Source organism: Euleptes europaea, chromosome 5 (genome assembly GCF_029931775.1).
Source record: "Euleptes europaea isolate rEulEur1 chromosome 5, rEulEur1.hap1, whole genome shotgun sequence".
Taxonomy (NCBI): domain Eukaryota; kingdom Metazoa; phylum Chordata; class Lepidosauria; order Squamata; family Sphaerodactylidae; genus Euleptes; species Euleptes europaea.
Genome location: NC_079316.1, coordinates 699,198 through 723,639, shown reverse-complemented (window position 1 = coordinate 723,639; position 24,442 = coordinate 699,198). Strand labels below are relative to the sequence as shown.

The 24,442-nt window shown below is 56.0% G+C and overlaps 1 protein-coding gene across 1 annotated transcript in view; it reads right to left on the bottom strand.

Annotated features, from left to right (window-relative positions):
* Positions 1 to 5,809: 5,809 nt before the first annotated feature.
* ATP13A4 (ATPase 13A4) overlaps positions 5,810 to 24,442 on the bottom strand; it is a 64,855-nt gene continuing 46,222 nt past the window's right edge. The window contains exons 14-30 of the mRNA XM_056849878.1: positions 24,150 to 24,303; positions 23,341 to 23,427; positions 22,723 to 22,876; positions 21,812 to 21,923; positions 21,129 to 21,253; positions 19,290 to 19,456; positions 18,720 to 18,842; positions 18,418 to 18,497; positions 16,899 to 16,941; positions 16,004 to 16,113; positions 14,869 to 14,965; positions 14,404 to 14,476; positions 12,973 to 13,147; positions 12,033 to 12,229; positions 9,034 to 9,122; positions 7,613 to 7,693; positions 5,810 to 6,046 (exon numbers count right to left, since the gene is read on the bottom strand). Of these exons, the coding sequence (XP_056705856.1) occupies positions 5,810 to 6,046; positions 7,613 to 7,693; positions 9,034 to 9,122; positions 12,033 to 12,229; positions 12,973 to 13,147; positions 14,404 to 14,476; positions 14,869 to 14,965; positions 16,004 to 16,113; positions 16,899 to 16,941; positions 18,418 to 18,497; positions 18,720 to 18,842; positions 19,290 to 19,456; positions 21,129 to 21,253; positions 21,812 to 21,923; positions 22,723 to 22,876; positions 23,341 to 23,427; positions 24,150 to 24,303 (2,104 nt within the window). The remainder of the gene's footprint in view (positions 6,047 to 7,612; positions 7,694 to 9,033; positions 9,123 to 12,032; positions 12,230 to 12,972; positions 13,148 to 14,403; positions 14,477 to 14,868; positions 14,966 to 16,003; positions 16,114 to 16,898; positions 16,942 to 18,417; positions 18,498 to 18,719; positions 18,843 to 19,289; positions 19,457 to 21,128; positions 21,254 to 21,811; positions 21,924 to 22,722; positions 22,877 to 23,340; positions 23,428 to 24,149; positions 24,304 to 24,442) is intronic.

Sequence of the window (24,442 nt, the reverse complement as noted above, 5' to 3'; positions counted from 1 at the left end):
GTGGCTTCCTTTATTGAGTCAATCCATCTCGTTGGGTCTTCCTCTTTTCCTGCTACCCTCAACTTTTCCTAGCATGACTGTCTTTTCCAGTGACTCTTGTCGTCTCATGACGTGACCAAAATACAACAGCCTCAGTTAAGTAATTTTAGCTTCTAGGGTCAGTTCAGGCTTGATTTGATCTATAACCCACTGATTTGGTTTTTTGGGCAGTCCACGGTATCCGTAACACTCTCCTCCAACACCACATTTCAAAGGAATCTACTTACTACCTATCAGCTTTCTTCAATGTCCAGCTTTCAGACCCATACATAGTAATAGGGAATACGATGGCATGAAATTAACCTGATCTTGGTGGCCAGTGACACCTCCTGACACTTCAGAATCTTTCCTAGCTCGTTCATGGCTGCCCTTCCCAGTCTCAATCTCCTCCTGATTTCTTGGCTGCACTCTCCCTTTTGGTTGATGATGGAACCAAGGAATAGAAAGTCTTGAACTTTATAGAAAGTCTGGCTTTATAAAAGAGAGCAAAATGTTCTGTGATTTCTCACCACCAGAATAAGAAAATTGCACTGGGAAAGAGAATGGTTAAAGTGGAAAGGGGAGGGGCCAAATGGAAGGGGTGTTGTTAGCAGAGGAAGCGGTTGTACCGAAAGGCAAAGGTGGACTGGCTATATATACCCTGTTGCCCTGGGCCCACGAATACTGGAACCGGCCCAGCTAGGAAGAGAACATCTGTGCAGAGGATTCTTGGTGTCCTCTGACATTTATTTGGGGTTCTTTTTACCCCAGGCTTCACATTTTACATATTTCTTTCTTCTAAGCTATTATTACCCATTCCAAGAGTTATCAGATGAAATGATGTTCAAGAGATATGTGAGAAGTTTAGAACAAGAAGGTCCCAGTGAGGGTTGCCAACCTCCAGACAGGGCCTGGATATCTCCCGGAGTTACCCTTGACCTCCAGATGACAGAGATCAGTTCCCTTGGAGGAAATGGCTGCTTTGGAGGGTGGACTCTATGGGGTTTTACCCAGCGTAGCTCCCTCCCAACCCCAAGCCCCACCCTTTCCAGGCGCCACCCCCCAAAATCTCCAAGAATTTCCCAGCTCTGAGTTGGTATGGTTGCCAGCTCTGGGTTGGGAAATACCTGGAGATTTTTTGGGGGGGAGGCTGAGGAGGGCGGGGTGTGGGGAGGGGAGGGACTTCAATGCCATAGAGTCCAATTGCCAAAGCGGCCATTTTTCTCAAGGGAAACTGATCTCTGTCGTCTGGAGATCAGTTGTAATAGCAGATCTCCAGTCATCACCTTAGGGTTGCTGGGTCACTTCGATTGGGAAAGAGACCCAATTGCCCAGCTCAGAAGTGGGGATCATGTGCATGTGTGGGCACTCTGACGCGATCACATCTTTTCCAGGGTTTGAGTGATAAAAGGCTTGTTGTGATGCAGTCCTTCCGGGTGTAAACCGGGAGTGACGCGATCACGTCAGAGTGGCTGCGCGCACACAATCCCTGCCCCAGCTCCTCCCAAAAAACTTCCCACCGGAGGAGAGGGGGGACCAACGCCACCTGGAGGTTGGCACCCCTGTGAGTTGGCAACCCTAATAACAAATATGGCAACACAATCTGCCATGATAAAGGCTAACAACTAGGGTTACCAAATTTGGGTTGGGAAACTACTGGAAATTTGGAGGTGGAGCCTGAAGAGCGTGGGGTTTGAGGAGGGACCACCATGGTATATAACGCCGTAGAGCCCACCCTCCAAAGCAGCCATGTCTTCAGGAGGGAGACCGATCTCTGCAGTCCCACCTGGAGGGTGGCAACGTTTTCAGCAGCATGAGCCTTTGCAAGCTGGAAGCCACTTTGTCAGGCGCAACGGAGGAGAAGGGGACACAGGAGGCGAGGGCATGTTTTTATTTATTTAATTGGAAAAGCTTTATGCTACCCGAGGCAGCTTAGAAATAAAAATTTTAGATGCGATTAAAAGCCAGCATAAAAACCCTGCGACATTGACCACAAAAACAGACCACTGACATCTTAACCCAAGCCTGCCCCTGGAGAGGACTGGGGAAGCGAAGGAGCTGAGCCCCCCCCCCAGAAGGGCCAGGACAGGCCCTGCACTCCCAGGCAAGAGGGGGGGTGAGGGCTTGGGCCCACAGACCCCCCCCCAAGCAGGGGCCGGAGGCAGCCCGGGAAGTGTGCGGTGCACGGGGCCAGTGAAGGGCACAGCGGTGTCAGGGATCCACGAGGTGATCTAAGCCATAGAAGAAAGCAAGGTCTTGGAGGAACCCCGGGGCAGGGACCTGCTTTGGACTGTCAGGCTGCAGTAGGGTTGCCAACCTCCAGGAGGTACCTGGATATCTCCCGGAATTACAACTGATCTCCAGGCAACAGAGATCCATTTACCTGGAGAAAATGGCCGGTTCGGAAAGCCGACTCTGTGGCATTATGCCCCCTTGAAGTCACTCCTCTCCCCAAACCCTCCTCTCCTCAGGCTGCATCCCCAGAATCTCCAGGAATTTCCCAAACCAGAGTTGGCAACCCTAGGTGTGACATTGGCCTGTCAGCCGAAGCTGTCAAAAGGCCCACGTGCCGCAGAGGGGCGGGGGGGGCCCCTCCAACTGTCGGCCAGGATCCAGCAGCACCCCCAAGCGATGAACCTGCCCCCTCGGGGGGAGCTCAACCCCCTCCAGGCTAGGCTGACTCCTCTTTGGGGGGGATGTCAAAGTGAGGCCAAGCAATCATGGCGGCAGGATTGAACGCCGGGGGTGGCGCAAAGCCCAGAAAAATGTGTTTTGTTGCAATATGGCCTCAGGGTGAGGAAGGGGCTGCAGGTTGCAGGGCCCGGAGCCCTCGCCTTTCCTGTTCAGTGGTAAAGTGAGACCTCTTTTGTATGTGGCCTCAAAGGATGATGCTGGCTCGGGGCGAGCGAAGGCTCCCAACGCCTCGGGGCTGACACCAAGGGAAAGGCAGAATAATTAGTTAAAAGGCAGCAGCAGCCAGAGGCACCTGCAGAAGCATCAGGAAGAGATGGGAGACAACTAAACCTCCTGGAATAGAGTCCCCCTGTATTGATTCTGGATCTGGGTTGCCTCCTCCAGGCCAGAGAATGCACAGAGAAGGAAGGGCCATAGCTCAGTGGCAGAGCATCCGCTTGACACGCAGAAGGTCCCAGGTTCCATCCCCAGCATCTCCAGTTAAAGGGAATGGGCAAGCAGGTGATGTGAATAGACCTTTCTCTGCCTGAGACCCTGGAGAGCCACTGCCAGTCTGAGTAGACAATACTGACTTTGATGGACCCAGGGTCTGATTCAGTATAAAGCAGCTTCATGTGTTCAGAGATCCCTTCCCTCTTCACATATGACAGAGTACACAGGATGGGTGTGGACACCCACCTCAGGTGTGTAAAACAGTTACACAAAATAATTGTAGGCTCTCCTCAATTCCTGTGCATGCAGTACCCAACCAGGATCAGGCCTGCAATGCACAAAGAAATATAGAGCTAGAAGGGACCTCAAGGGTCATCTAGTCCAACCCTCTGCACCAGGAGCGTATCAAAAACTGCTGAGAGGTCCTGGAGAATTAACAGGGTCTCTGTCCCTGTCCATCTACTGGCACAGGTCACCCAGAGAACCTGGGGTGGGGGTGGGGGAAGCGGGGGAATTGAGCCCCATGCCTAGCCCAAAACTCCAGGGCAAGGAAAGCCAGTGTGATGTAGTGGTTGCGAGTGTCAGACTGGTATCTGGGAGACCCAGGTTCGAGTCCCCATTTGTGCTGTGGATGGCTCGCTGGATGGCTTTGGGCCAGTCACAAACTCTCAGCTTACCCTACCTCACAGGGTTGTGAGGATAAAATGGGGGAGAGGATAATGATGTATGCTGCTTTGGGTTCCTATCGGGGAGAAAGGCGAGGTATAAATCCCTAACTGCTGCACCACACTGGCCCTCCCAGGGGTAACACAAGCCCTGGAGTTACAGATTCACACATTAACGTCACCCTCACGCACGGCTGTAGCCATCAGGTGAGAGAGGGCACGTGCTTGTTGAAGCGGAGGTCCAAGGAGCCCTCTGGTAGCAGAGGCAGGGAAACCCCCGGCTGAGATTTTGGAGACCCCTCGCCAGATAGGAAGGGTTCTGCAGACCAAAGTCTGAGACAGCTCTTTCCAGCCTTAGGGGGAAACTGGCCCTTCCCTTTCTTCCACCCTCTCTCCTCCTTCGTTTCACATCCCATCTCTCTGATTCTTGCATCATCAGAGTGGCTAAAACAAGGAGGCCGGCCGGGGAGAGCCGGGGAGAGCCCCAGTTTGGGCCAACCTTGCCAGGCGGCTGGCTGAGTTCCCCCCTGAACACAAACCAGCAGGCCCCCCTGTGACTCACAGCAGCCGAGTGGGGCCTTTCTGGCCCAACACCTGCTTGGCATTCGCATTCAGGTCCTGCTCCTCGAGAGCAGAAACGGTATCAAGCAAGCAGGTGTGATTTCCTCCGCTTTGCCACACGCAAGTATTCTAACGCTGCTGCTGCTGCTGCTGCCTGCTGCTTCTTATGGTGCACATTTGGGGAGAAGGCAAAAGGCAAACTGAGCACCACGGGGGACTGCTAAGAAAACAGGACAGCCCCATTCAAGTTCTGACCAGGCCCAGCTCAAACCGTGACTCTGGAAGGAAACGGCTGCAAGAAGCGTGGCCACACAACTGCCCTCCGCTGCTGCACGTGTTGCGCTGAGTACAAAGCAAAACAAATTCAGCCCAGATCGATGCGCTCAGAGCAGTGTGGCATTTCCTTCCCTGTGGCCAGACTGGTGGCAGATTTATTCAGCTTCCTGGTGTTTCCAAGCCGGCTTTTGCTTTGGGAATCTTTTAATCACTCCATTTATTTTGCATAAAATGTTTTTACGCGAGTGTCTCTTTTTGTGCAGGACTCAGAAGAGAAGCATCTATTCTGCTCTTCTCCAATAACTCACATTGACAACATTGACAGAAATGCCCACTCCTCATTATCCTCACAACAGCCCTGTGAGGTAGGTTAGGCCGGGATTTCGTGCCCTGGCCCAAGGCTGCCCAGTGAGTTCTATAGCTGTGGGAGGCTTGAACTCAGGTCTCCCTATTCCATGACGGGCATGCTGTCCACTGCCCTGCTGGGCTCCTTGCAGGGGCAGTTTAGTGCAAATGAGCCAGGGAGAAAACATGGAACCTGAGACAGCCTTTAAGTGCCCAGAGATCTTGGGGGGGGGGGAGGCATTTTTCCTCTCAAAGAAATAAGCACCCCCTAATTGCCCCCCCCCACACACACACAAACATGGCAGAGGAAGGGTGTTACAGTGGTCAGAAGTGGTCAGAAAGAGACAGCAACCAGCGCTTGGCCCTGGATCAGGGCCTTCAGACCAAGAACGGGGAGGAACACTGCCCTCTGCTGGCCAAGGCTGCAACAGCAGGACTTGAGACAGGTGGGGGGGGGTTGATTTCTCACATTCCTGCCCCACCCTCCCTTCAAGAAGCTCCGTGCAGCATACCCCACTCTCTCCTCCTCCTACCTGTAGGGTAGGTTGAGCTGCAAAAGAGAGTGGCGGACTTAGGGTCGCCCAGTCAGCTTCAAGGCAAGCGGGGATCTGAACCCCGACTTCTCCTGGCCTCGTCCCCTTCTGCAGCCACTGGGCCTCCCACAGAATCATAGAGTTGGAAGGGGACCACCAGGGTCATCTAGTCCAATCCCCTGGACAATGCAGGAAACTCAATGGTGGTGCATTTCCACTTGCAGCTCTCCGTCCTTCTCCAGGTGGCAAGAGGGGAAAATCATGCCAGGCCGTGGCAACTTGGCCTTAGGGGTGAAGTCCGGAGGGTGGCTCCTCGTGGCTCTCGAAGGCTGGGTTGGCGTAGGCTTCCCTGCAGCCGCCCAGGGGGAGTGCCACCAACTCGGAGAAGTCCGTCTTGCCCAGGGGAGGCCACGCCGGGTCCCTCTCCACGGCCCTCCTCAGCTTCTGGTACGCGCTCGCGGACTGGTAGCCAAGGACTCTCTTCAGCAGGCTCCACAGGGCCCGGTTCTCGATAACCACCTCCTGCAAAAGAAAAGGGGCAAGGCAGTCTGGGGCTCTAGCCCCATTGCCCAGTGCCCACGAGAGAAAGGTGGAGCAAAACCCAGCGAGACGTTTGAGAGGCTAGATGTTTGAGAGGCAGGGGAGCTGCAGGGAGTTTCTCTCGCCTGAATGCCGAGAAGAACAGTGGATTTGATCTCCCCTTTTTTAGTCTCTAGTGTGGTAACTCCCCTGACCAGGCTGGCCCGGTCTCATCAGCTCTTGGAATCTGAGCGGTGTTGGCCCTGGCTAGAACTGGGATGGGAGAGACCGCTGGGCAAGTCCAGGCTCGCCACATTTAGGGAGACAATGGCAAAACCACCTCTGGACGTCTCTTGCTTTGCAAAGCCTGCGGGCTCGCCACAAACAGACTGCGAGTTGAGGGCACTTTGCACCACCCTCATGGAAACCTGCCGGTAGCAGCACAGCCTCTGCGAGTAAGCAGAGCTTCCCTCCACTTTCAGCCTCAGCGGGCAAAATTGGCCTTTGCAGATTCATCAACTCAAAAATGGAGCTGATTGAGAGACTGGCTAAGCCACACCGCCGGGGGCCAGCTTCAAGAAGCAGCAGCCGAGAGCTGGCAGCAGGGCCCAGCAGCCGGAGATTGTGAGGTCCCTGAAGGCTGGGCAAGGGAACATGTGCTAATCGCCCTATGCCCAGAGATCAGGGAGCCAGAAGGAACAGAAGCAGAGGCCTCCCCCAGAACTGCGGTGGCAACTGAGAAGCCCCCTACCCACCCCACCCACCACCCACCGCCCGGCTCAAAGAGGCATTTGTGAAGAAGTCAGGGTGGAACTCCCTACCCAGGGAGATACATCTGTCTCCCTCTATAGGTGTCTTACGCTAGCAGGTGAAGCCTTTTTTGGTTCCCCTGGCAGACCCTCAATAATATTTACTAGCCCTCCTTTTAGAGTTGATAATGCGCTTTAATTGAATTATTTTATGATTTTAATTCTATTTTTAATTAGGATGTGGTGATGGCTGCCAGCTTGGAGGGCTTTAAGAGGGGAGTGGACATATTCATGGAGGAGAGGGGTATTCATAGCTGTTAGTTAGAATGGATACTAGTCATGCTGCATACCTATTCTCTCTAGTATCAGAGGAGCATGCCTATTACTTTGGGTGCGGTGGAGCGCAGGCAGGATGGTGCTGCTGCAGTCGTCTTGTTAGTGGCTTCCTAGAGGCACCTGGTTGGCCACTGTGTGAACAGACTGCTGGACTTGATGGGCCTTGGTCTGATCCAGCATGACCTTTCTTGTGTTCTTGTGTAATTTAATTGCTTAAAAGTTTTAATTTTTGTTGTGTTTGCCACCCTGTGGACCCTGATTGGGTGGAAAGGAAGCGTAGAATGTTTTAAAATAGTAATGGTAATAAAACAACTCTGTCCTGGCTGATCCCTGTGGCTGGCGCTGGGCTCCTGTCCCACCTGGGCCCCAGAGAGATCTTCAGGGAAAGGAGCCCTTCTTTGATGCGGCCCTCTGGCTCCTCGGGGGGGGGCAGCCCCCACTCCTCCACCCACAGGGACAGGAAGCCACTGAGGCGCCCACTCACCTCCACAGTGAAGGAGACGGCGAAGGTGACTGCCAACATGACAAGCAGGGCGATCCTCCAAACCAGGGGGGTGCACACCAGCTGGGGGGAGGAGGCAAGCCGGTCAGAGAGCTGGAGGAGGGAGGGGGCCTAGCTTCTGGGGCGCAGGAGGGTGGGTGGGCTGAAGGTGTCTAGGTTGAGCGCACAAGGAGCTGAGTCAGAGGCACCCCGAGCTGAGACATCCCCCCCCCACTCTGAAATGTCTCCTCCCACACTAGGGTTGCCAAATCCAGAATGGGAAATTCCTGGAGATTTGCAACGGGGGTGGTGGTGGTGGTGGTGGCTAGGGGAGGGCAGGTTTTGGGGAGGAGAGAGGCCTCAGCAGGGTCTAATACCCTAGAGCCCACCCTCCAAAGCTGCCGTTTACCCCAGGGGAGCTGATCTCCAGGCCCCATCTGGAGGTTGGCAGCCATTCTGGCTGAGGCCCAAGGGAGGCTGCTTCCCGGAACCCCTCTTTGCTTCCTGCAGAAGTTGAGGTGAGAGCTGGCACTTTCTGGAGGGTGTTTCTCGCTGCCCCCACCCCCAGGCAACGCGCTCCCTTCTGTGCGGGCCATGTCACAGGGCCCCTGGGCACACGCAGCAGCTGACGGCCGGTGCCGTTCCAAGGGATCCAGCTGTGGATTTTGTGCTCCTGGGAAGGTCAGGCCGAGGTCTCAGGATGGAAGCACAGCTGGAGTCGCCTGGCAGCTGCTGCCCTCTGAGAATTCACCCAACTGCCGGAGTGGAAAGGCTTCAAAACCCACCTCAAAGAAGCCTCAGTGCTTCTATAAATGGGACCAGGCAATGGCCTACCTCACAGGGGGGTTGAAGGAAAGCTTAAAGAAGGCTGTAAAGTGCTGTGGGTGGAAGCAGCGCTAGATCAGTGGCAAAGACTGAAAGTCACCAAAGTGTTCCAAGCGCTCTCAGTTGAAACACCATGAAAATAAAATTTAAAATTTAGATTCTGAGATCTTGGGATGTCGGTGGGACAAACGGAAATTTGGGAAATGCCGAAGATGAATCTTTTCTTCCCCAGTTCCAATCGCACACTGGTGCGTTGGAGCCACTTCCAGCTCAAGGGGCCCCTCCCCAAACCTGCCCCTGGCCAAGCCAGAGGCCAGGATCAGAGAGCAGCAGGAACAGGGCCAGAAATGTCACGAAGGAAGGCAGCATTCCTGGGACCAGCTGGCTGCAGAGATGGGCATATGGGGGGGGGTATCTGCCAACCCCTGGGCTGGCACCCTGCTCCCACTTCCTGCCTAGGGAACAGGGCTTGGGGGCTCCCTCAGGCTGGACGCCTTGGGAGAGATACTCCGCCTCAAGCCCTGCAGCCCTTTCCAGAGTCCTGGGGGAGGAAAAACCCGCCCTAGGGAGTGCTGGGGGGGTGGGGGTAGGCTACTCACGTCCATCCGGGCATAGAGCTCATCCAGGTTGGCGAAGAGGAAGAAGAGGCAGACGGCCAGCTGCGCCGCCAACACCACGACAAACACGTCTGGAGGGGGGAGAAGAGCCGGCACTGAGAGACGGGGGCCGTGGGGAGGATTGGGGGGCAGGGTCTTGCTGGCCACCCTGGGCTTCCTCCTCACAGAGCCAGGGGGGACAAGGGGGACGAGGTGGGAGTGATGCCGGGCTCCGCTGGCCCACGGGCACAGGAGGGTCTTTGCCAGGCCCCCAAATCCCAGCGGAATCAGGGGGCGGAATCCCGAGGGTGCCAAAGGGCCGCCCCACTTCAGACTGGGAGTGGGGGGGGAGGTCGCATGCCCAAAGCCCAGACCCTTTTGGGAGGCGGGTCCCCAACAGGAGAAAGGCAGGCCAGGGTTCCAATCAGGGACAGGGACGGCACCGTCTGCATGCCAAGCACAGAGAGAGGGCAGGGCAGGCCTGGGCGCCAATTCCCACTCATTACTCAGTCAAAGCGCTGTGGGTGACACTGGGCCTCTTGTCTCTCTCCATCCAGCCCACCTCACTGGGGTGTCGTGAGGATAAACTGGAGGGGGGGAGCCACATAACCCACCCTGTGCTCCTCAGAGGGGGAAAGGTGGGATAAAACTGTAGCAAGCATGGCAGGCCTCTGCGTGCCGCTGGGATGCTCCTGTGTCAAAGGGCTCCCGGCTGGACCCCCCACACACACTCTGAAGAAGCCAAAAGTCAGAGGAGGGAGTGAACGGGGGGGGGGCAGTGCCCTCTTTCTCACATTCCTGCCCCCCCACCCTTCCTTCAATCCTCAAGGGATTTATCTCATAGCTTTCTGTCTGAAGGGGAAGAGGGCAACTGGCTAGTGGGACCAAAAGAGTGGCCACAACTCCCCCCCCCCCGCACACACACACAGCAGCCCGCAGGGGAAATGGAGGCTCCGGGGAAGGCTCTGCATTGGGGACTAGGGCTGTGGTGCTGAGCATCTGGCTGCCCATGCTCTTGGCCACGGTATAGGCAGAGTGCCCCCCCAGGAGCCCCCTCTGCTCCCGCCCTCTACATGGCACCTCCTTTGCTCTCGTGGAACTTGCTAGCCTGGAGAGACCCCCCCAAAAAACGACCCTCTCGCTCTCTCCTGAGGAGGGGGGAGCTTTTAATCAGATTTGCAGAAACCCCCGGGTGTGTGTGTGTGGGGGGATGCTCCTTGTGCCACCAGGAATCCACTTCTGTCTTTCTGCTCCTCAACTCTCCACAGCCCCACATCCTCCGCTCAATGTTAGGAATCTCTGGGAAGGCGGGATTTGAGCAGTGAGGGTAGCCGGAAGGGGCAGAGCTCTGGCAACATCTGGGGGAAGCTGCAAACCCAAATTTATGTCAATCATTGTGAACATTGAGCTTATGTTTTCTTTCCTTTTCCACCTGTGGTTGTTTTGCAATTAACTATTTTCAGGGTGGGGGGGTGCTTATTGCCTTTTGTCGATCTTTGGTTATAAGAACATAAGAACATAAGAAAGGCCCTGCTGGATCAGACCAAGGCCCATCAAGTCCAGCAGTCTGTTCACACGGTGGCCAACCAGGTGCCTCTAGGAAGCCAGTAACAAGACGACTGCAGCAGCACCATCCTGCCTGTGTTCCACCGCACCCAAAATAATAGGCATGCTCCTCTGATATTAGAGAGAACAGGTATGCAGCATGACTAGTGTCCATTCTAACTAACAGCCATGAATACCCCTCTCCTCCATGAATATGTCCACTCCCCTCTTAAAGCCCTCCAAGCTGGCAGCCATCACCACATCCTGGGGCAGGGAGTTCCACAATTTAACTATGCGTTGTGTGAAAAAAATACTTCCTTTTATCTGTTTTGAATCTCTCGCCCTCCAGCTTTAGCAGATGACCCCGTGTTCTAGTATTATGGGAGAGGGAGAAAAACATCTCCCTGTCCACTCTGTCCTCACCATGCATAATTTTATAGACCTCTATCATGTCTCCCCTCAGCCGCCTTCTTTCCAAGCTAAACAGCCCTAGTTGCTCTAGTCCCCTAATCATTTTGGTTGCTCTTTTCTGCACCTTCTCAAGCTCTGTAATATCCTTCTTTAGGTGTGATGACCAGAACTGTGCACAGTATTCCAAGTGTGGTCTCACCATAGATTTGTACAAGGGCAGGATGATATCAGCAGTTTTATTCTCTATTCCTCGTCTAATTATGGCCAGCATGGAATTTGCCTTTTTTACAGCAGCCGCACACTGGGTTGACATCTTCATTGAGCGATCCACTACCACCCCAAGATCCCTTTCTTGGTCTGTCACTGCCAGCACAGATCCCATCAGTTTATATGTGAAGTTGGGATTTTTTGTCCCAATATGCATCACTTTACACTTGCTCACATTGAATCTCATTTGCCATTTTAATGCCCATTCTTCCAGTACGCAGAGATCCTTCTGGAGCTCTTCACAGTTCGATTTTGTTTTAACCACCCTAAATAATTTGGTGTCATCTGCAAACTTGGCTACTTCACTGTTTAACCCCAACTCCAGGTCATTGATGAACAGGTTGAAAAGCTCCGGTCCCAACACAGATCCCCACTGCTCACATCCCGCCATTGTGAGAACTGACCATTGATTCCTACTCTCTGCTTCCTATTTTTCAGCCAGCTCTCAATCCGTAAGAGGACTTGTCCTCTTATCCCGTGACTATGAAGTTTGCTTAGCAGTCTTTGGTGGGGGACTTTGTCAAAAGTTTTTGGAAATCCAAATGCACAATATCCACAGGCTCATTCCTGTCCACATGCTTATTGACGCTTTCAAAAAACTCTAATAGGTTAGTGAGACAGGACCTACCCTTACAGAATGAATGGTTGTGGCATTCATTCACAGAATGAATGGTTGTGGTTATGTGTAATAATGTTTTTTTTTAAGAGGTTCAACCTGTGTGTGGGCGGGGGGTGGGGGCTTGGCCTCCTGGACCCTCCACCCGCCTCGGCCCCCTTACAGTTCTTATGCATGGGTTGTCTGAAGGGCTTCCCCTTGGAGAAGACCACGGCCACCAGGAGGCAGTTGATGGTGCTCAGCAGCCACACGCTGGTGTTCTCGTAGCTCCGGTAGCCGCCCTCCTCCTCCTCCTCCTTGCCCGTGCCCTCTCTGGTCCCGTTGTCTCCCGTGTGACTCGTGTTCCCAGGAGAGCAGGCGCTGCAGAGGAAACAGGGCTGGAGGTCAGTCCCATAGGAAGCCCCACTGCAGCCCCCCAGAACTGTAGCAAGGACAAGAGGTGTCCCAGAGCCCTGCTGGATCAGGCCAGGGTCACTGGATCCAACAGAGGGCAGCTACGAGCCTCTGAAAAGCTCACAAAGAGGACAAAAAGACAACTGCCCCCCTCCCAGGCGCTTGTCCTTAGCATCTGCAACTTAAGGTACACTGCCGCTGTACATGGAGGCTCAGCTTTATCTAATAGTAGTTGACAGACCTGTTCACCATGAAGGTGGTGTCTCAGTTGTTTAAAAAGCATTCCAGGCAGGTGGAGATGACCAGGTAGAAAAGCAGGAATGCCCACAATCACTCATTCTACCGCTGCACCAACTGGACTGTGAGGAAAATTTTCCACATCCTTTCCCTCAGATCTACATTTCTACAAATGACATCTGTTGCTCCACATCTCGTTTCTCAGGCAGGGATGAACGAAGTTGAGAATCGGGGAGCCCCCCCCTTCCAAGCCCCCGTGAGGGCAGCAAGCAAAGAGCGGGTGTATCGCAGGACACAGCCTGCAGCGGAGAAGAGGTGGCATCGGGTTTCTTTCTCTGGGGAGCAGAGAGAGTGGGGGGAAGGATCCAGAGATAACACCCCCAGCAGCCTTTCCCAAAGAGGAAAAGTGGCTTAAGGCGTGGCCAGATCCCACCTGGTGGATGAGGCCTTGGGGCGGGTGCCCCCCCCCCTACCTGAGCACGTCGCCAGCCGAGTACCAGGGCTGCCGCTGCACCAGCACGAAGCCGGAGACCTGCAGGGCCAGGCTGAAGAGGAGGTTCAGCACCACAGACAGCAGCAGGGGCGGGGAGGTGAGGCGGGCGGCGGGGCGGAAGGGGACCAGCTTGGGGTAGGCCCCGTTCAGGCTCACTGCGGAGAGAAGAAGCGCAGGGCTCTGTCTCCTGGGGGCTCCCGGAAGGTCATGCCAGGAGCCAGGGCACGAGAAGCGTCCCCTCGACGGGGGCCTGGTTTGCACGGAGGCTGTCAGCCTGTAGGCTGGGGCTGGGCCACTTTGACCCGAGGGTGGGGGGCTCACGAGACTGACTGCTCCTCCACCCCCAAGACCCCCAACATACACAGAAAGCGAGTTGTCCCAGAGTAGCAGTCTAGCCAAGTCAGCATGCTGGTTTTCTATGCGCAGGGCGTTTCTTTGGTAAGAGGCACATTCAGCTACAGCCCAGTGGCAGGGGATGTGCCATCTCTCTGTGAGAACGAGGCCCGTGTGATACCAAAGAAAGAGGCCCTCTGGCTGCCCCCAAGAGATGCATTGGTCCTTTGGGGTTTCCGTATCCACAAATGCCCCCTTTCTGTACATTTCTGCACGTTCTATTCTGGCTGCGTTGAAAAGGGTCTGGCATAATCAGCATTTTGCCTCTTTACCTTTGAGTTAAGGGACTAATAGATAGAGGAAAGGAGGTTTTGTCTAAATCTGAAGAACTTCCAGAGGGGGACTGTCTGTTTGACAGTCTCCCTTTTGAGGTGGTTGATTCTTTTTTGAATCCCTGGAATATCCACTGGAGACCTACTTGTTGGGGACGTTACAGTTGTAGTTCATGGGTTGGAAGGGGGTTGGACTAGATGACCCTGGTGGTACCTTCCAGCTCTGAGGTTAACTCTGAGAGTCAGGGTGGTGTAGTGGTTAAAAGCTGTGGTTTGGAGTGGTGGAGTCAGATCTGAAGAACCGGGTTTGATTCCCCACTCCTCCACATGAGTGGCAGAGGCTAATCTGGTGAACTGGATTTGTTTCCCTACTCCTTCACATGAAGCCAACTGGGTGACTTTGGGCTAGTCACAGCTCTCTCAGCCCCACCTACCTGACAGGGTGTCTGTTGTGGGGAGGGGAGGGGAAGGTGATTGTAAACCGGTTTGATTCTTCCTTAAGTGGTAGAGAAAGTCAGCATATAAAAACCAACTCTTCTAAATAAATAAATCCTGGGGCTTTACTGCCGGATTGGAGAGGGAAAGCTGCCCCGCCTGGGGCTGGCCTGGCGGGTCCCTCTGCCTGCTGCTCTTGGCTGAGGAAGGGCTCTTTTCCCTCCTGGCATCTCTCAGATGGAGGCTGACTCCCACCCTCACCTCTCCCCCTTTCTCCCCCTTTCAGCCCCGGAGAGTCTAGAACCACTTACTGGTCATCCCGATGAGGGTGGTGATGGCCAGGTCCTGGAACAAAAACTGGTAGTTTCCAAAGGAGTTGAGTTGCTGAAAGAGAGAAGTGGAGGGAATGGCGTCGAGAGCATCGGGGCAGCCAGCGCTTCCGTGCCAGGGCCCTGTGGCTGGGTGGAGGGCATGCCGGAAACAGCCTCTCGCGGGAAAAAGCCTCCACGTAGGAACCGCATCATTCAGAGTCTGTACAGTGGTTTGGACCGGGGAGGCCCTTGCAAGGCCTGGAGTGGAGAGGAAGGGGATGGCCCTGGGGGAAAGATTGCTGGGGGCAGGAGAGGCCCCTGCTTGGCTGGTGGGTTTGGCAGCAGCAGTGCATCGGCGGTCTGCCTGCTGGAGTGGGGAGCTCAGCACCCTCCTTTGCCCCACAGACGCCTGAGCGATGGAATCGCCGGCTCCCAACGAGAGCAAAGCGCCATCCGTCAACCTACCCAGTAGAGCAGCAGAATTCCCAGGTACTGGATGACGCTGTAGAGGGCCATGTACTTGAACATGCCAAAGGAGGTCACCAGCGCTGCCCGGCCTTGTCTGTGGGGGGAAGAGGAGCAGGAGACGGGGGTCAGACCCATCCAGAAGGTTCAGGGAAACAGGCTGCTGGGGTGGGGGTGGGGGAGGAGGAAGGGCTTCAGTTTCTCCTGTGTGCACCTCAGTGCACCCATGGAGGATGGAAGGGAGCATTTTCATTAGCAGCATGCTCAAAAACTAAGGGGGCTTCTCGAGAACAGCTATGGCTGCCACAGTTGGCACACACTTGAGACCAGAGAGCTGCCCGGTGGCCTGGCAGGAGGCGTACTGCCCAGAGGTGAGGGGAAGCCCTCCCATCAGCTAGGAGCAGCAACGGCTGGAAGCCCTGCGAGGGAGTCCTCGCCCCACACCCCGCTCCTGCCTTTTGGTCCAGTGGTGTCCATGCTGCACTTCTGCCCCCCACCCAATGAGTGCTAGCCAAAGGTAGGGCCCTGAGGGGTGGGCTACATACTATCATGCCAGATAGGGGAGGCTCTCACATCGGGGCAACGGGAGATGCTTGGCCCCCCACATCAACCACCTTCCCGACTGCACTCCAGTGACGATCTCTGAGATCAGCAGCAGCCTGGAGCCTCCGTGGCCAAAAATTGCTCTACGGTGTGTGTGTGCATGTGGGGGGAATGGTATCCCCCAACTCCTTTGGCATACAGACAAGAGTCTGGTAGGAAAATATATACACAGCGCAAGGAGACCCGGTGGCTGTATTTAAGGCGCTGCTGGACTTTTATTTTTCTTGTTTGGAGCGCCTCTTCCTCAACCCCCCCCCCCACTCCTCTACAAATGTCAGGGGCCAAGAGGGTCTGGGGTGGGTGGGATTTTGGCCATTCCAACCAACCAACTAACCAATCAATCAATCCCTTGGAAGAATAAAACCAGAACTCTTTACAACTTCCCAGCATGGCTCGTCATTTGGGACAGTAAACATTCCAGTCCGTAGTTCATGCAAAGCTGCAGCCGATGTGTCGGATCCCTGGCTGGCGCCCCAGCCCCTCTACACATCCATGCACTGCACCCTCCAGCACCCCCTCCCCACAGGCTCACCTGATCAGTTCCGGCACGCACTCCACATTGGGGGTCCTGGAGGTGAAGGGCGAAGCCACGGAGGCCTCCTGCTCGGACAGGGAGATCCCGGCGTGGGCCACTTTCAGCGCCTGAAAGGCAGGCGGGCGGGCAGCCTGGGCTCAGGGGAGGGGAGTGTGCAGAGGAGCCCCCTCCTCACTTGGGAAAGCCACTCCACACCGGTGACCCCCTGCCTGCCCCAGAAGGCTCAGCCAGCCAACCTCTCTTCCCCTCCTCTGGGATTCTGGCTTCCTGTGTGAAGCCTCCTCCGGCAAAGTCAGCCCTTGGTGCTCTGACTTCAGAAGGGGGATGCGACAGTTTGGGAGGGGGTCCAGAAGGCCTAAAGTTAAGGGTCAGTGGCTGTGGATCTGGCTTGGAGGGCATGGGAAAAGCACAGGGGGGGGCTGTGGGAGGGAAGTTACTGGGTGTGGGGGGGTTGCTGCTCCTGTTGCCAGTGGCAGGGGGTAGGGTTTCCAACTCCAGCTTGGGAAATCTCTGGAGACCGGGGAGGCAGTGGCATGAGAGGGTGGACTGTGGGGAGGGGAGGGAGCGCAGCAGGGATATGATTCCATAGAGGGGCCCCCCCCAAGCTGGCCTTTCCTCCTGGGGAACTGACCTCTGCAGCCTGGGGATCCGCTGTCATCTTGGGCGCACTCCAGGCCCCACCCACAGAACTCGTGATGGAGTCGCTCTGCAGGGGCCCCCACCCTCTGGCCAACATGAGCCCCCACTTGGCTCTCTGCTCCCCCCACAACAAGGATGGTGCCTCAGCCAAAGACGCCAAACGTGCGACAAACGGCCTATGGGACCTCCCGAACATTTGCTTTTTTGCGAGACTTTCTGCCTCAGGAACCGGCCGTTTTGAAGCCCGACTCACCCCGCAGTCGTTGGCTCCGTCTCCGCACATGCCCACAAAGTAGCTGGGAAGGGAAGCAGAAGGGCGCAGGTGAGCGCTCCAGCGGCCGGCCAGCTCACTCCAGCCATGGTGGTCGGCCAACTCGGAGGGCCCCCCTTTTTTCCAGTTCTTCCACTGCCCTTCCTCTGAGCCAGCACACCCGCTTCCCTCCTCTCCCGTTCCGTCCTCACAGCAACCTTGTGTGGCAGGCTGGCCTCAGAGAGTGTGACTGGCCTAAGGTTACCCAAAGAGTTTCCACAGCAGAGTGGGGATTCGAACCCAGGTCTCCACCAACCTGGGCCAGCACTCTCACCACGATACCAGGGCCCAACCACACAGGACATTTTTTTACAGGTTGGGTTTGGCTTCCTCCGACCCGACTGGCTTTCGCCTGAGCCACACAGCACTGCAGGGAACTGGTGCTGAAAGCCGGCAAGAATAGATTGGACTCGGGGCCATGGCAGATGGGGGGTGGGGGTCCCCTGCCTCCCCCCACCCCTGTCTTTTTCCTGAGCCCAAACTGACTCAGCGGGGAGTGATTTGCCTAACTTTGGAGCTGCACGTGAAGCCATGCTGAGCAGGGGGGGCTGGAGCAGGCAGGGGCCCCCTCCTCCTGCCACGCCACTGCCCTGAGCTGACCACTGTGGGCTTTCAAAGCAAGTTCCCTGCAGCCGCCACCATGCGACTGAGGCGGAAGCCCGTTGGGCCAAGGGAGGTGAACCCCAACCCATTAACAGCCTCTTGTGTGGTTTGGCCCTTAGCAGAGCAGCTCTGGGCCACATCAGGAGAAAGGGCCCCCCCAGTCGATGGCTACATGTGAAGAGCGGGACGCCGGCTCTCTGCTTGCTCTGCCCCAGAAGCAGGGGTACAACAGGTGGGGGAGGCACTCAGGCCAAGGCTGGGGGTGGGCATACAGCACCTGAGGAGGAAGACTCCCCTTTCGAAGGCAGCTCACCCTTAAAATGCGACTGTGCAGCGTGGCAGTTCTGAGGGGGAATGTGGAAAGAGTGCAAACTCTCCCCCCGGGGCCCTCCTGCCCCACTGTGACACCCCCTCCCCACCACACACACTCACAAAGCACCTTGGAGACATTTCCAAAGGACAACTTCTAACCACCGCAGTCACGTTCCTGAGCAGGAGCCTCGAAAGCAACACCGCTGAAGTTTCCCAGTTACAGCGATTCCAAGGCAGTCTGTGTCCTCCTGTCCCTTCCCGCCCGTGCCCAGAAAGGATCTCTACCCAACAATGGTGGAGTGCCAGCCAAGTACAACACGAACTCCCCACCCCACACCGGGAGGCGTGGCGCGGGTTCTCGCCCTGACTTCAGACATATTTTTAGCTTCCAGCAAACAATATTTCACAATGCAAAAAACTCCTTCTCTGACGAAGTCACCGCTATGCGAATGACTCCTAGCCTCCCTTTTGCCAGGCAGCTGGGATCTGTGTGAGCACACACCCAGAGACTCACACACACCCAGAGACACTCATGAGCAATACTCACTCCATCTTCTGGAACTCTTCCACCAGGCTGGCCTTCTGAGCAGGCGACATTCTGGCAAAGACAGTCCCGTTCAGGAGGAGCTGCAGTGGAGAGGGGCTGTCAGAAAGACACCCGCAGGCCTGGGGGGCACTGACCCAGCCTCCAAGGGGCTTGGGGAGGGGTGGCAGTGGGGAAAGGACAGCCCGGCTGAGCTGTGTGCTGTAAGCGGCGTTCGCTCCCATGACCGGCCGGGCCACCCCACCCATCGGCAAAACGGGCAGCCGAGGAGCTCCGGCTCAGCTGCTCCAGCGCCCCAGACTCACCTTTGGGAGTAAATGGCCAAAGAACTCCATGATGACCGCGTAAGAGCTCCCGCTCATGCAGAAATGGAACTTGCTGCCCCCCACAGTGGAGGGGGCCCCTGCTCCCCGGGCTGCGCGGCTGTCCTGCCACAGAGAAACAGGAAGGGATGGCATCCCCTGTCTGCGAGGCAAGGCCAGGCGAGCCCAGGCCCCCTCCTCAATATACCCACAGAATCCAGACCACAAGCTGCAAGGTGTCGCTCGAGCAAGGAAGTCAAGCCACGTTCAGAAAGGAAATACAAAAATAAACCCGAGAGCCTGGGGAGCTGTTGCCAGTCAGAGGGGGACGAGGTGGGCCAGGGGGGTGACTCGGCCGAAGGCAGCTGCCTACGCTCAAAAGACCAGGAGCAGATGGAAGGGCGTTGGGGATCTTCTGTGCCCCATGTGGAGAGTAAGGAGTAGGCGGCTGAAGGCTGAGCATCGTTATCAGGGCTCCCTCCCTCTGCTGCCTTCGAAAGAGTTCTGTTGCCCCCGCCCACTCACCCACGCCCAGACGCTCGATGTCCCACCAGAGCCCACCAGAAAGCTCACCTGTGGTCCGCTGGGGCTGTTGATTTTTCCCTCCTCCAAGAGCTTCCAGGTGATAGATGCCGAGGGATGCCCCGCAGGGGCGCTGGCCTCCACCAGAATCACTTGGCTGTCCTGCAGAATCATGCCAGCATTTCTGGCGACCGTAATGGCCGTCTGGATGTTGTCCCCTGGAGAGGCCAGAGAGGGAGGGAGGTCACCTCTAGTCTGGGTTCATGGTTGCCTGGACGCCTGGACTCTGCCCAGCAACAGTCACGCACCAGGGCCCCTTCTCCCCCCATTAACAAGGTTGACTTTTAGGAGGGGTGTGTGTGAATTTTATTGATTGCTTTAGAAAATTAGTATTTATTTATTTAAAAGATTTTAATGCCACCTTTCCACCCAATCAGGGTCCACAAGGCGGCAAATGTTTTTTTTTTAAATTAAAACATTTGAGCAATTAAAAAGTACAGTTAATATTATACAATGATTCAATTAAAACACATAAACAACCACTACTAGAAGGCGGGCCGGTAACCATTATTGAGGGTATGCCAGACATAACCAAAAAGTCTTCATCTGCTGGCGAAAGACACAGGTAGAGGGAGACAGATGAATCTCCCTGGGGCGAGAGTTTCAAAGTTTTGGAGCCACGACAAAGAAGGCCCTTTCTTGGGTTGCTGCCCACCTGGCTTTGGATGGAGGGGGCCACTGAAGCAGGGCCTCTGAGGACGGCTAGAGTGAGCGGGTAGGTTTGTAAGGGAGAAAGCAGTTCTTAAGATACGTTGTTCCCAGGCAATACCAGCACCTTGAATTGAGCCTGGAATCAAACTGGAAGCCAGCACAGATGGAACAAGACTGGGGAGTGGTATGCCCCTTACCACCCACTCCAGCCAACACTCTGGCCGCAGCCATTCTGTGCCAACTGTAGCTTCCAGACAGTCTTCAAGGGCAGCCCTGTGTAGAGCACACTGCAGTAATCTAATCTAGATGTTACCAGGGCGTACACCACAAGTTCTGCCCTCCTCTCCAGAAATCTGCCTGAGGTAGAGCGGGATGAGGCGGCAGGCTCAGGGGTGTGCCGGGAGGCAGCAGATCTTCATTTTGAAACTTGGGGTTCCTGTTTGGGGCCGGTATCATCACCTGCGAAACTTCCCTCATGATAGGGAGGGGAAACTGAGTCAGAGAAGTCTGTGTTGAGTAAGTGGGCCTTTGCTCACACGCCGCATGCAGGCAGGGCTCTGGCATGGTGATTTCCCGACATCGTCTTCAGTAGCCGCCTCTCCCCTCGCCCCCCCCCCCGGCTGTCTCTCTTCCCTCCATGTGGGCAGCCAGGCAGGGAGGGGGGAATCGCGGGCGGTGTGTGAATGGGAGGGGGGGTGCACAAAGGAAGTGGGGCTGGCAGAACAGGTGTCTGAATGTAGCTCCCCACGGTTCTCCTGGCATTGGGAACCAAGGCTGAAGCCTCCTTGGGCAAGACACCTGTTCTGAGCTTGGCCTGCCTCACAGGGTCATTGTGTAAATACATGAGAAGACTGTGACACAAATTATATACTAAAAAGAACTAGAGAAATGCTGATAATCACTGCTCTGTCTTAACTTATTTGAGAAGGAGGGGGAGGCTCTGGGAGAGGCTGGTTCAACGCCCCCCCTTTGGAATAAAGCATGCTGGGTGACCTTGGGGCAGTCGCTCTCGCTCTCAGACTAGCCTATCTCACAGGGCTGTTGTGAGGATAAAATGGAGGAGGGATAAGAATGTGCGCTGCTGCCCTGAGCTCCATGCAGGAAGGGTGGGAGAAAAAGGTTCCTTTGAACAGGGCTGTGAATGTGAGGCTCAGACGGCCTCTCCCGACATGCGCCCACCTGTGACCATGACGCTCCGGATGCGGGCGGCCGTGAGCTCCTCCAAGACAGGCCGGGTCTCGCTCTTCAGGCGGTTCTCCATGATCAGGAAGCCCAAGAAGGTCAGGTCGGATTCCACCTCATCCCTTGGACAGAGGAGCCAAATGCGTCACATTTCTTACCCGAGTCTTGAACACTCGCTGGTTATCTTCTCGTGGCAGAAGCTTTCGTGGCCCAGAGCCCGCTTCCCCCTCCGGGTCTCCATCACGCCTCTGGCTCACGCGGGCGGCCTGTGACCGTAGATCTGCGGGTCTTCCTGGTGCCCCAAGGCTCATCCATTCACTGATGTCACTTATACCCCACTTTTCTCCCTAAGGTCCCAACCTGGCTGACCATATCCTCCCCTCCTCCATGTTACCCTCACAACAACCCTGCGAGGTTGGTGAGGCTGACTGTGTGAGACTTGCCACCCATGGCCACCCAACAAGCTTCCATGGGCGAGAGGAGATTCGCACCTGGGCCTCCCAGGTCCTAGCCTGACTCTCCAGCCGCTACACCATGACGGCTGTTTGTGGATTTGCTGCTGCCCTGGAATTTCTGGCCTTCCCATTCTGACCGCCAGGCTGCCTCCATTGTTCCTTAAAGGGGGCAGCTACTAAGCCCCGGCCTCCTGCTGTGCCCATGGCGCTGCTCCCCCCCCTTACCTTGTGAGGGAAGCTGTTGGCACTCCTGCCTGCAAGCTCTTGTGCGCCAGCCCAATGACTCGGAAGCCTCGACTCGCGTAGAGCTGGAGCTGGCTGGCGAAGCTGGGGGGGACTGTTGGGCAGAGAAGGACGGGGGCTCAGGGCCAGCCTGCCATGCCTGGGCAGAGGCGGGGGGAGGGAGGCCGATGGGCTGAGAACGAGATGTGGGGGTGCCCTCCTGAGAATGGCATGGGAGCTGCAGAACCTCCCAAAGGGAACTTCCGTGGGTCTCCTTTGCAGTGAAAGCCGGCCTGCCCCATCACACACCAGAAGGACAGAGCCTGAGCCATGAAGGGCAGAAGGAGGCCAAAGACATATGAACATCAGAAAAGCCCTGCTGGATCAGACCAAGGCCCATCATGTCCAGCAGTCTTTTCCCACAGTGGCCAACCAGGTGCCTCCAGGAAGCCCACCAGCAAGACAGCTGCAGCAGCAGCATTTATCCTGCCTGTGTTCTGCAGCACCTAATATATTCAGCATGCTCCTCTGATCCTGGAGAGAACAGGTATGCATCATGACTACTATTACTTTTGACCAGTAGCCATGGATAGCCCTCTCCTCCATGAATATGTCCACTCCCCTCTTAAAGCTCTCCAGGTTGGCAGCCATCACCACATCCTGGGGCAGGGAGTTCCACAATTCAATTATGCATTGTGTGAAGAAAGACTTCCTTTTATAAGTTGTGAACCTCTGCTCTTTTTCCTGCCTGCTGTGGGGTATGGTGAACAATCCTTTATGGCCAGCAGGGATTGAGGCTCGGGAGCGGGAGATCCTTCAGCCTTGAGGGCCCTTCCTGTCAGAGCATCGAGCAGGATCTGCAGAACGGGGTGGGGGAGAAGAGAGCAGCCCGGAGAACAAACGCGGTGGCCGACCTGATTCGGGGCAACAGAAGCCGGCCACTCTCTCTGGAGCCCCCTTCATGAAGACGTGGTGGTCCCCGCCAAATTCCCACGCAACGACAGACATCCTCTGCAGTGCCGAAGAAAATGGGAACTGGCGCAGGATGGCGATCCCTCCCGTGGGGACCTGCGGGAAAGAAAAGCCGGAGTGACCGGCTGCAGCCAGAGCCACGGCCGACGGGATCTGGACAAGGGGGCCAAGCTGGCGAGGTCAGCCCACACGGCCACCTGCCTGCCCCATCTTGCTGCAGTGGGTCCCACAGCCCTTCATATGAAACCTCCTTCACAGACAGAAAGGGGAACCATTTTGGAGGGCGAGAGCCAGCGGGACGCTCTCTGGGGCCAAGCGAAGGAGGCGAGTTCACCTGGGCGGACCCTCCATGATAACTCTTCTGTCCAACCTCCTCCCCCCACACACACACCAGGATCTCAGAGCAAGTGGAGATCTCTCCGGAGCCGGTGGAGGCCTGGACCAGCTCAACACTCCAGCTCCATCAGCAGCATTTTAGAAAAGACCCCCCCAAGTTGGGGTCGGGGGCCCCCTCCCTATTATTTGACTGTCGGCAAGGAAAGACAGGCAACTCCGCTTACGTGGCCAGCTTTGGGCCCCGGTTTGACGATCATGGCAGGCGCCAGTTCTCCAGCTTGGCCCCCGTCGTCCTTGGAATCCTCTATTTCCTGTTGATTTAAAGGGGGGGGGGTCTTTTATCCTACTTGGGTTCATGGATTTTGCACTCTTTGTAAGAATGCAGGCTTACAAAAGTTTCACAAGGATGCAGGGAGAGCAGGGATCTTACTGCAGGGCGGGGGAGGGTGTATGATCTCAGAAAAGCTGCTGTTTCCCAGGTGACCCGCACCTTTTTTAGTTCAGTGGGTCCCAAAACACAGGAGATTCAAAGTGACCTTTGGTGGCCAGGCTTTTATTGGTGGGCTGCTGTGGAGGCTTCTCCAGAAAGAGGAAATGCTCTTGGCAGGATCCGGCCCGCCGGCCTCCATGACATTCTGCATCCAGCAGATGCCCCATGCAGATTCGCCACGAAGCTCAGAACGCCACCTTGCATTGCTTTCCCACAGCACCTGGTGCTCTGCAGAAGAGTTCTGTGTGGACCAAAACCTTGCCTGTCAACTCAGACGGGTCCAATCAATATCATTTCGCCCACTTGGTTTTGCCCAGGTAAACTGGAAAAAAGTCATTGACAGGAAAAGATACGACCTGACTAAGAAGCACAGGAGAAGGCAGAGAGGAAGTTGCGGGGGGGGGGGGCAGAAGGGAAGAGACCCCTCCCTCTGGGAAAAGGCAGCAGAGGCTTTCTCAGATCTCCCGCTCTCCCCACTTGGGGCATGCTCAGGGGCCCACGAGCCAAACCCCCCCCCAGACCTTCTCAGGTGGAGGGTCTTACCCAGCGAGTCACCTCAAACATCTTCAGGTCCAGCGGATCTCCCTGGATCGTGCCGTCCAGAAGCACCAAGGAGTGGCAGCTCGCCATGGCCCCGCAGGCCGGGCCCCAGGGCACCGGACCCCCAGAGGAGGAGAGGCTGCAGACATCCTGGAAGCTGGGGGAGGGGAGAGCCGGGAGGGAGGGGGGCGCGTTACACTCTTTCCAAACAGGCAAGGACTTCAGGCACAGAAAGGGGAGGGGGGCCGGGGCAAGAAGACTCCTGTGCCGGCTGAGCCCACCAGGCGACTCCCAGC